The sequence below is a fragment of the Sinocyclocheilus anshuiensis genome, unplaced genomic scaffold, assembly GCF_001515605.1.
Source record: "Sinocyclocheilus anshuiensis isolate Anshui unplaced genomic scaffold, SAMN03320099.WGS_v1.1 scaffold117, whole genome shotgun sequence".
Taxonomy (NCBI): domain Eukaryota; kingdom Metazoa; phylum Chordata; class Actinopteri; order Cypriniformes; family Cyprinidae; genus Sinocyclocheilus; species Sinocyclocheilus anshuiensis.
Window position 1 is genome coordinate 1,230,296 of NW_015536624.1, and position 12,265 is coordinate 1,242,560.

Consider the following 12,265-nt stretch of genomic DNA (forward strand, 5'->3'; position numbering starts at 1 on the left):
AAAAAAAAAAATATTATTATCAATGTCTAAACAGTTGTGCTGCTTAATATTTTTCTGGAAACCATTTTATTTTTTATTTATTTTTTTTTTTTTATTCACTTTGATGAACAGAAAAAAGTTCAAAAGAACAGCATTTATTTGAAATAGAAATCTTTCATAACATTATAAATGTCTTTGCTGTCACTTTTGATCAATTTAATGCATCCTCACTGAATACAAGTATTTATTTAAAAAAAATAAAACCTTACTGACCACAAAAATGAAAGAAAAGCACTGAGAAATAATATAGAAGCAGCAGTAGAGAGTGATGTGTACTTGGGCTGGTTGCATTCCCTGTCTGCTGACTGGACTCCGGCTCCACAGGTGCGAGAGCAGTGAGACCAGGTGCTCCAGGGCCCCCAGCCTCCATGCACTGTTTCCGGTAACTTCCCTACGATCACACACTCACCAGAGATACACCACTGACACACACACACACACAGAGAATTAAATACAGTATACAATAATACAAAATACTTTTATTTGAAAGTCAATCTCTTATACCTTCTCAGGTCCACACCTGGTTCCATCTATCGGCGAGTCCAGTTTGGAGCGGCAGGATCCATTTACAGAGCACCACAGAATCTGACACACATTCTGAAACCAATAGAGCCTGAATGAATGGTTTGACAACCTGAAGACCCCCTTTCATTATTAGAGACTGTATTTTATTCATCTTGATTTTTGAATGAATGCACTCCTTACTTCCACTTCTGAGCAGAAGGTGGCGTTGGGTCCGTACTGCAGCTGGCACTGGTGCTGGGGGGTGTATCGCACTCCTGGCGCCGCCATCGGGGAGCTGAGGTCCCTCTTAGATGGCCGGTCATCCAGACAGAAACCCCAACCACGACTGAGAGGATAACAGAGCTTTATGAATGAAGATCATAGTCTGGAATATTAAAAAATTTGCGGTAAGACGTAAGGTATAAAGCATGCAATTACATGTTCCTGTACATGAGTGCGTGTTCTCACTCGAGAAAGCGTGTTATGTACTCCTTGCTGCAGGAGGACCAGGTGAGAGGAGAGGAGTCATAGTGAAGCTGGCGGGACATGATGAATGGATGCCTACCTACTAACTCACAGTCATTCCCTTGACCGTCATGATGGATTCCGAAACTACAGCACAAAACATGCTGGCATCACCTTTTTATCTTTTTAAACATACAGTACCATTTAAAAGTTTGGGGTCAGCAAGATTTTTACAGTTTTTTGAAAGAAGTGTCTTATGCTCATCAAGGCTACATTAATTTGATAAAAATTACAGCAAAAACTGTAATATTGTGAAATATTACTTCAATTTAAAATAACAGTTTTTAAAAATATATAATTTATTAATGTGATGCAAAGCTGAATTTTCAGCATCATTACTCCAGTCTTCAGTGTCACATGATCCTTCAGAAATCACTGTAATATACTGATTTGCTGCTCAAGAAACATTCTTATTATTATCAATGTTGAAAACATGCTGCTTAATATTTTGGTGGAAACCATGTAAACCACCTTTTTATGAATTGAAAGTTCAAAAAATTTAATCTTTTGTAACATTATAAATGTATTTACTGTCACTTTAATGCGTCCTTGCAGAATAAAATTATTTCTTTAAAAAAAAAAAAAAGATCTTACTGACGCCAAACTTGAAAATAAACTTTTTCTTTGCTTTGGAATAACATTCATTAAAGAATCATACAATATAACACAGGAATGCTAAATTAAATTAATGTAGTCACATTATTTGATAGATTTAACATTGTTTGGTGTGCAATGTAAAATTGTACATTTTATTTTTATTTAAAAAGAAAATTAAATGTTCCATAGGAATGTCACCCAGTTTGCATTCCATTATAATATTACAATGAGTCCAATATGTATTATTTTCTAAAATACTTTATGCTTTTTATCAGAAAATGCATTTGTTTTTCAATTTCTGTTCAACCACATAAATCTGTTCCACACTGTTAAACCACCAATTATATTTTTAATAAAAAAATTATTATTATTATTATTAAAGTGTCATCTTGTAAAACTAAATTACAACAAATTGTAATCAGTTTTTAAAGGAAAAATATTCTTAGCATGAAAATTGAGCCAGAGGTGGGAAAAATGTGACCTGAAAAATGAATACCATATTTAGGCACTAATGGCACTGTTTCATGAAAATGACCCATAAAAATGTACCTGTGACCGAGTTCATGAGCAATGGTGAAAGCGACAGGTAGCCCTGAGTCCTCGTTGATATTACAGGAGCGATGTGGCTGGCACAAGCCCGACAGGTGAGACAAGCCCAGCGTCTCACACGGCTGATTCATGCCTGCGCAGATATCCTTCCTGAGAGGAAAGGTCACATCAGGTCAGACACAACAACACAGCACAACAGCTGCTTTGATTCATTTTATAGGCTACTAAAGTCGTGCTGCAGGGCTAAAACTGCTGAAGAAGAGTTATGGCAGGGGTTGAATTCTTTGTCATTTATTTGGCTGTTTAGCATGAATGAGCTCCGGAGAATCTCAAGCCTTGGACACAGAACATGGTGAAGTCATTCAGTCTGTGGTGCTCTGGGTTAAAACGAGAGAGTTTAAGGTCTGTTAAATGCTCAGAGACAAACAGCTCCATTACTGCAACCAAGAAACTGACATTTATGACAATAAATGAGAGTCAGAGGGTTCACAATGCATCTCATAATCTTTTACTGCAGTTATATCTGATCAAATGCACATTATTATTCTTTAGTTTGGGTTAAAACTTGACATGCGTGTTTGACAGCGCTTCATTGTATTACTTTTGGTGTTAGTAATTGTATTACTTCATCTTAAACATTTTTTTTAATCTAATATTTATATTGATGATTTCTGAAGGATCGTGTGACACTGAAGACTGGAGTAATCTATGCTAAAAATTCAGCTTCTATAACAGGAATAAAATATATTTTTTAAATATACTGAAATGGGAAACAGTTAATATTAAATTGTATTAATATTTTACAATATTACTGTCAAGTATATGCATTCTTGTCAAATATATGCATTCCTATGGTTATAACTAAAATGATTGGCTAGGGTGTTTTTACCGTGTGATGAGTATAGCGATGTCATGGTGTGCAGGATGAGTGTCACTTTGAGGATTGAGGTTTTTTTGCCAGGTACAGAAGCTGTTGAGAGTCGTATCAGCATGGTGAATGATCTTCAGTGCTTTCTGAAAATACACAAAAGTAGCAGTAAAGTAAAAGTAGTAATAGTGTCCACTAACAGCATGTGTTGTGGTTTGTGCATATGTTAACTAGCATAACCAGCAAGTTGTCCATGTTTAACCAGCACTAACCAGCATAGATCAGGACCCCCTGAAAACCTCACGTTGGTCTAAGCTGATTTTTTCTGCTGGGAAGGACTGGATGTAAAGCAAATTATGCCTTGATTCATATGTACCTCCTCTCCGTGTAGCAGAATGAGCCGGACCAATACGATATGGATAGCATTACCGATGCTGGCATCGTGAAAAATTCCAGCCACCTACAAAAAAGTGATACAAAATATTTAAAAATATACAATTTTAGTTTATCAAGCTGGTCTTTTCTATTCAATGAAAGTCATATGTTGCGTTCAAATCATGTCAGAATGATGTATTTACCAGTTGAACACATAAATGCCATCACAGTCATAATTACGAGTAGGAAACTCTGAACTTTCTATAACACTTTATTTTGATGGTCCCCTTTAGACATTCTGTTGAGTGACTATAAGTAACAAAGCAGCAACTACTGTATGTCAACTAGCAGTCGTTAAAGTACTAGTAGACTGTCTGCTTAATATCTGCTAACACTTTATTTTGATGGTTCTCCAACAGACATTCTACTGACTAGAAGTCACTTTGCAAGTTCATGTCAACTTATTCTACTTACCCTAACCGTAACAGTCCACTAATACTCTAACATAAGAATTAGGGCCAGATTTATTAACAGCTTGTGCCAGAGCAAACCCTCTTTTGGCATTAAAAAAAGACACAAAATGAAACAATAGTGCTGGACACAGCAATTTTTGTGGCTGACCATTTATTGCAAATGCATTTGCAGGAGTTTCCTTTCAGATGCAAGTATTTAAATGAATCATGCACGGTGATTTTACTAAGGTTTGCGATGGTCAGTTTTCTGGTTTTTGCACCATTAACATACCCAAAAAGCATTTCTTAACCCAGTTTGCGCCTGTGTTGCTAGTGGATTATCATCGGCTTTGCTTGGTTGCGACGCTACGCTAATTTGTGCTGCTAGGTTGCGTTGTTCATTATGGAAATGATTTAGCTGCATCTGTGTTATTTAATTTGCGCACTGTCAGTAAATCGCCAGCAGAACTTACAGTCCCTTCAGTGCTTTTAGTGCTCTCAATGTTAAGTACATCTGGCCCTTAGTTGAAGTTTAGCAGCAAAGTTACTTATAGTCAACAGAATGTCAAAAGGGGACCATCAAAATTAAGTGTAACTGAACTTTCTTTAAGCTGTGAGTTTTCAAGTTGGGAGCATGAAAAGAATATGACGGATATATGAGAAGCAGCATCTGTACTGACAATAAATTTCTAAATTGCATCTATGATAATATTGTATATATTTACAATATATAACAATTCAATTTACAGCACCTTCATAAATTGAACAACATAAAGCAAAAACACAGTGATGCACATTCTTTATTCATCATTCTGTAGAAGTTTAAAAATCTTGCAGAATTTTATGCAGAAAAGGTACACTGCTGTCTCTGACCAAAGTGACTTGAACACACCTGACGTCGTAATTAACTTGTAAAGATGAATTTCTCAGAAGTACTTGAATGCATTTACCATGTTCATGATGGTAAAGATGTAGGACTCAACGTTTCCACTTCCGTGGTAGTCCACGAGTTTGGAGTCGCCCACCACCATGGTCTCCACCCAGCGCTCTTTGCTGATGGAGCGAGGGGAGATCCTCCGGGGTCGTGTCCACTCTCGATCTGGATCATGATTACGATCCCCACCCTGCTGGCGCTGCTCCTGCTCCCAGTGCTCTCTCTCCTGCTCCACCTGTTGGGAAAACTCAGAACCATCTGCACCGGAGACACTCAAATGAGAATTTTTTTGGTGAAGTATCATTTTATTAAGAATTTTGAATACATCTAACATATCTGACCTTTGACCCCACAGGGACTATGATGAACACTGTGTGCATCAGTGCTGCGTCGCTGCCTGAGTCCACTCCAGGTTGAACTCCAGTAGATCACATGTGGGTGTTGTGGATGAGTGATGTTTGAGGTGTGGCCACGGACCGGCTCGATCAATAGCGGCCCCTGCGGTAAATTTAACAGCCCTGTCTATAAGAAAAAAACAATACCGTTTAAAAGTTTGAGCGCAAACTAAAAAAAAATTATTATTTTATTCAGCAATGATGAATTAAATGAATCAAATGTGACATTAAAGACATATACAGAGTTCTGGCATGAAACTCTAGATGGCGCAGTCCGATAGGTCTAACTCAATCTGACCTAATGACATCATTATCACATGGCACAGCTGATTGGTTCTCTCCTGTATCGGTAGCCAATGAGCTCATCTAACATATCTGACCTTTGACCCCACAGGGACTATGATGAACACTGTGTGCATCAGTGCTGCGTCGCTGCCTGAGTCCACTCCAGGTTGAACTCCAGTAGATCACATGTGGGTGTTGTGGATGAGTGATGTTTGAGGTGTGGCCACGGACCGGCTCGATCAATAGCGGCCCCTGCGGTAAATTTAACAGCCCTGTCTATAAGAAAAAATAATACTGTTTAAAAGTTTGAGTGCAAACTAAAAAAAATTTATTATTTTATTCAGCAATGATGAATTAAATGAATCAAATGTGACATTAAAGACATATACAGAGTTCTGGCATGAAACTCTAGATGGCGCAGTCCGATAGGTCTAACTCAATCTGACCTAATGACATCATTATCACATGGCACAGCTGATTGGTTCTCTCCTGTATCGGTAGCCAATGAGCTCGCTGCTCAACATTCAAATATATGACTAGTGCTTGTCGTAGCAGTGCAGCTTGCTTCAGAAACCCTCCACCTTACCCAGCTCCACCTGTATAGATCTGCTACGAGGTGATTCATGTATGCTATAGGGGGTTTATTTCATGTATGTTATATTTGCAGCACCAATATTTCTTACATGCTTACAGCAGCATGTTGTGGATGTATTGGCAGGAGCAAGTCTCGGTACTTGCTCTGCCGCATCAGCAGCGTAGCAGATCTATTCCGCCAAGACCAAATACATTAACATTGTCATGTACATTACCATGCCAATCCCTCCGAGAGTTGTCATGACAGAACTATAATGTTACAAAAGTATTTTAATGATTTAACTATTTATTAAACAATCCTGAAAAAAAGTGTTATTGGTTTCTATAAAAACATTTATGCAGCACGACTGCTTTCAGCAATGACAATAATAAGAAATGTTTCTTGAGCAGCAAATCAGCATATTAAAATGATTTCTGAAGGATCATGTGACACTGACTGAAGACTGGAGTAATGATGCTGAAAATTCAGCTTTTATTCAGTATTTGTGGATGTATTGGCAGTAGCAAGTCTCAGTACTTGCTCTGCCGCAGCAGCAGCGTAGCAGATCTATTCCGCCAAGACCAAATACATTAACATTGTCATGTACATTACCATGCCAATCCCTCCGAGAGTTGTCATGACAGAACTATAATGTTACAAAAGTATTTAATTATTTAACTATTGATTCAACAATCCTGAAAAAAAGTGTTATTGGTTTCTATAAAAACATTTATGCAGCAAGACTGCTTTCAGCAATGATAATAATAAGAAATGTTTCTTGAGCAGCAAATCAGCATATTAAAATGATTTCTGAAGGATCATGTGACACTGACTGAAGACTGGAGTAATGATGCTGAAAATTCAGCTTTTATTCAGTATATTCAAATAGAAAAAAACACGTATCTTAAATTATAATATTTCACAAAATGACTGTTTTTACTGTATTTTTCATCAAATTCTAAAGTTATTTCTCTAGTAGCAAATGTTTTATGATTTCCTATGTCTCTATGAAATGGCTGGTCTTTGCACATGGCTCAAAATCAAAAGAGCCCACCCTCATGTATCTATGATGACAGCAATGTAATTACCACGATCAAGTTCCAGAAACGTAGCATGGCCGGTAAATAATCCATGTGACATCAGGGGTTTACGAAGTGCCTATAGTAATTGTTCACCTATTTTATCATCCCCCAGTTGAAAATGGCACATCCATCAACCTATAAAAATAACAGCCCGACTACTCATGAAGCCACACAATTTGCATTGTCATTCATATCTGTAGCTCAAACAGTGTTGCGCATTAGAGCTTAAAGTGATAGTTCACCCAAAAATGAAAATTCTGTCATTATTTACTCACCCTCATGTCGTTCTAAACCCGTCAGACCTCTGTTCATCTTCGGAACATAAAATTAAGATATTTTTGATGAATTCTGAGAGCTCTCTGACCCTCCCATAGACAGTGGATATTCTCCAAAATGGCACCAGGGTGACACGGATGAGACGAATTATTGAATAAAGTCGTTATTTTTGTTTTCTTTGCGTACAAAAAGTATTCTCATAGCTTCGTAAAATTACAGTTGAACCCCTGATGTCACATGGATTATTTTACTGATCTTTCGTGGTAATTACATTGCTGTCTATGGGAGGGTCAGAGAGCTCTCAGAATTCATCAAAAATATCTTAATTTGTGTTCCGAAGATGAACGGAGGTCTTATGGGTTTAGAACTACATGAGGGTGAGTAATTAATGACAGAATTTTCATTTCTGGGTGAACTGTCCCTTTAATGCTTAGAGATTAGGGTTTGTTAAAATCGTTTAAAGTAGTTTGTACTGTTATAACACTTCATGTGTCAAGGCTCATTATTTAGATCTGTTGGAATTCCAGTTAATTCAGGGAAGGTATTTTTCCTGTCACACTCCCTGTTTGTTAATTTTCCCTGCAAGTGCTTGCCAGTCCTGGCATTTCCTCCACACTGCAGGGCCTTTAACAAGTTTATCCAGTGTGCCTGAACGTGTCACATGCACAAGCTTAAACACAAAACCAATACATTTAGTGCATCCATTAAATGTCAAACATTCATGCAATTTGAAATGTAATTGTTCTTTATTGGCATCTATAGTTCCATGAAGAACCTTTAACATCCACGGAACCTTTCCATTCCACAAAAGGTTCTTTATAGTCGAAAATGGTTATTTTTTTTAATGTTGTTTTAAATGGTTCTCCACATTTTATTTGCTCAAAAATACAGTAAAAAGTTATATAAAAAATATTATTGCAATTTAACTCTTTTCTATTTTAATATATTTTGAAATGTAATCTATTCCTGTGATGCAAAGCTGAATTTTCAGCAGCCATTACTTGAGTCTTCAGTGCCACATGATCCTTCAGAAATCAACATTTTTTGTTATTATCAATGTTGAAAACAGTTGTGCTGCTTAATATTTTTTTTTGTGATATATATATTTTTTTTTTTCAGGATTCTTTGATGAATGGAGTTCAGTAGCACAGCATTTATTTATATTTTATTGAAGAAATCCTTTTTTGAATCAAATTAATTCAATCCTAAGCATCATTTCTGTTTCTTAAGGTTAGGGTTTTGAACAAACTTCTAACCTCATGTGTTAGCCTCACATTTCAAGGGTCAAATCAGGTTGCACATTCACTCTTTACAGTCTTCTTAAAGTGTGTGTCCATATGTCCTGGACTCTGAGTGTTTCAACCCATGAGATTTCATTTGGCAAATGAAACATCTCTGAAACGTGACATTTTTCTCTTATCACCATGTTTTCTTGGAGATGCAGTGAAATCCCAGCTTTATGGGAATGAGAACAACTCTCATGATGCACTTCATGCACTCGTTCACCGCCCTGCTGAATGAATCAGTCCCACAGGCCAAAAACAGGTGTGTATGTATGTATGTGTGTGTGTTCAGAACAAACTAAATAAACCATGACCAGAAAAAACATTCCAAATGTTTCGAAACTGGGTTGCACGTAACACAAAACAGATACTAGGATTTGTGGAAAGGCAGAGGAATACACCATGAATTCTCCAGGGGGTCAGAGACGCAGTCATAATATTGACTCAGCCAAGTCGATCATCCACAGAGTCTAAACAATACTAACCACTGCAACATGCACGTCTGTGATACACAGCTATGGCATGAGGCTCTAAAAGCACTCACACGTGTCCTCAAATGAAAGAAAAATCTTAGTACCATGTCTATTCATTTTCATTCAGTAAATATATAACAAAATATTAAAAATAGTTACAAATCCCTATGAAATTTTTAGTCATAGGGATATTAAATGCAAACAAAGTGTCTACTTGAATGTTTCAAATAATGCTTGTAAAAATAAAATGTTAAAATATGGATGACATTATGGACAAAATATTTATTTTGACCTGACCTTAATCAAATATATATATATATAAAAAAAAGTGATCATACTAAATCTGGTCATACTAAAAACTGTAATTTTACTGCCAAAATACCTTTTACACAAGCAAATAAGATATTTAATTCATCTCTGTCTTTTGTGGGCCCGTCCTCTCTTTCTCTCTCCTGCTCTGCTCCTCACAGCAGAAATGTGAGCTTTGGTGTCAGGGGGCATTATGAAAACAGAAACTGAACTGCTAAATACAGAAGCCATGTGTGTGTTGCTGGACTTCCAGAGTTCCTGCAGGTTTTGGTAAGACTTCAAACAGGATATATAGGACTTCCATCGCATGTAAAGGGCTTCGAACTACAGTATAGCACTTCAAAACCAGCCGTACATCCTCTGGAGGGCAGAAAGAATGTATATGGATCGAATGATGAATGCAGAGCGGGTCAGCGACGGGTAGTTTTATTTATCTGGTTTAAAACAAAAGTTGAACAGGAATGGAGTCAACAGAGTTCAGTGCTAATGAGTTTTTCACAAGGACCATAAACCAAACAGTAAGCAATCCTAACGTTCAGTTTATTGTGCAATGAAATGCACCACATTACTAAAATACTTTCTCCAGTAAGTCAGTAAGATTTGTTTGTTGTTGAAAGAAATCAATACTTTTATTCAGAAAGGATGCATTAAATGGATCAAAAGAGACAGTAAAGACATATCAGTTTACAAAAGATTTTATTTTGATTAAATGCTGTTCTTTTGAACTTTCTATTCATCAAAGTATTGTGAAAATGTACTGTATCAGCTTCCACAAAAATATTAAGCAGCACAGCTGATTTCAACATTGATAATACTGTTTCTTGAGCAGCAAATCAGCATATTAGAATGATTTCTGAAGGATCATGTGACACTGAAGACTGGAGTAATGATGCTGAAAATTCAGCTTTGCATCACAGGTATAAATGACATTTCAAATTTTATTCAAATAGAAAATGTTATTTTAAACTGTAATAATATTTCACAATATTACTGTTTTTACTGCATTTTTGATCAAATATATGCAGCCTTGGTGAGCATACTTCTTTCAAAAACATTATAAAAAAATCTTACCGACCCCAAATTTTGAACAGTAGTGTTTGGTTTGTTCAAGCATTTTGAAATGTTAACTTTCGGCTTAACCGATGGTGTGTGAGTTTGGGGCAGAACAACCCTGACTGGACAAAAATAGAAGATGGGAAAAGCATTTAACACAGTCAACATTTTTGCAAAATAGTGGTGATCACTATAAATTCTCCTTGTATGGAAAAATAGGAGTAAAACTGAAAAAAATTCAAGCATATGATGACAGAAGTTTTATTTTTGGGTAAACTATTCCTTTAAAAACTACAGGAAATGTTCCACAAGCTCTGCAAAGTGTATCTTTTGGCCACTGCTCCACCACTAAATGCACTGCACAAAACCTTAGCACATTCGTGCATGTTGGCAGTGCATAAATGTGCTAGGCTAATCAGCTGAACCTCATTACATTTTCGTTTAGTCACACACATGGCAAAGAATCCTGACTTTGTCCACTATAAAAGCAAAAGCACCTGGCATCATCTCGAAATCCTGCACAACATTACAGAAGACTATCTGTCTGTTATTTTCTGCTTCTCTGATAAAATAAAAACACCAGTCTCTGAGGAGCGAATACATAAAAGTTAATGGAATGTGAGTGTAATAGCACCAGAGACTGAAAGCAAATGTTTGTAAGGAAAGATAACATGAGAACAGAATGAAACGCTGTTGATTGACATGAACACGACCTTGCAGGAGGAGCATGCATGCTCAGGCAATGACTGACAGACAGAAGGAGCATTTAGTGCAGGTACTGCATGCATGCTTTTGCAAATTATGCATGCGCCTAATAAATCAAAGCTCATTTTAAAGTCCAAAACTCTTTCCTGTGCTTTCACCAACAACCGATTCATTCTGCCTCTCCTCTTTTCCCCCTTTGCAACTTTTTGTTCAATTGCCAAGTTAGAATGAGTCATGTTATGTGCTGATACACTGACCTGGTTACAGTTCTTCTCAAGTTCCCCGCATTTTATGAGCATCCACTCTGAATAACAGGCTACTATTGGATCTTATTACACGGCTCTCTATTCTGATTGGTCAGTCGTGGCTTTCTGCAGTTAAATATTGTTGTATCATAATGTTAAATAGAATAATTGATTGTTTTCCCACACAACTCATTTCCAGCTCTCTTTATTTCTGGATTATAAAATCATTTGAACTCAGATCAATATTTCATGTTCATTTATATGTTTATTTGGTAGGTAGCCATGTAATAAGTGGGATAATTTAAAGGGGTCATATGATGTTGCTAAAAAGAACATTATTTTGTGTATTTGGTGTAATGAAATGTGTTTATGCGGTTTAAGGTTCAAAAAACACATTCTTTTCCACATACTGTACATTATTGTTTCTCCTCGATGCCCTGCCTTTCTGAAACGCGTCGATTTTTACAAAGCTCATCGGTCTGAAAAGCGAGGTGTGCTCTGATTGGCCAGCTATCCAGTGCGTTGTGATTGGCCGAATACCTCAAGCGTGTGACGGAAATGTTACGCCCCTTACCATATTGTGATGCCCTGTCGGCCGGAGCGACGAGACAAAAACATTAAAACCCATTATAAACGAGGCATTTGTTGCATCCAGTGGGGACATAATTACGGATTATAATGACTTATACTGTCTTTTGCCGCATAAACGTAAAACCATGTCTGCATTTGTGATCGGAGAAAT

The 12,265-nt window shown here is 36.9% G+C and overlaps 1 protein-coding gene across 1 annotated transcript in view; it reads right to left on the bottom strand.

Moving 5' to 3' along the window:
- LOC107704241 (A disintegrin and metalloproteinase with thrombospondin motifs 12-like) overlaps positions 1–12,265 on the bottom strand; it is a 38,885-nt gene that overhangs the window by 18,747 nt on the left and 7,873 nt on the right. The window contains exons 3-11 of the mRNA XM_016507131.1: positions 5,619–5,799; positions 4,860–5,101; positions 3,459–3,542; positions 3,104–3,228; positions 2,215–2,364; positions 1,012–1,155; positions 745–889; positions 544–636; positions 316–461 (exon numbers count right to left, since the gene is read on the bottom strand). Of these exons, the coding sequence (XP_016362617.1) occupies positions 316–461; positions 544–636; positions 745–889; positions 1,012–1,155; positions 2,215–2,364; positions 3,104–3,228; positions 3,459–3,542; positions 4,860–5,101; positions 5,619–5,799 (1,310 nt within the window). The remainder of the gene's footprint in view (positions 1–315; positions 462–543; positions 637–744; positions 890–1,011; positions 1,156–2,214; positions 2,365–3,103; positions 3,229–3,458; positions 3,543–4,859; positions 5,102–5,618; positions 5,800–12,265) is intronic.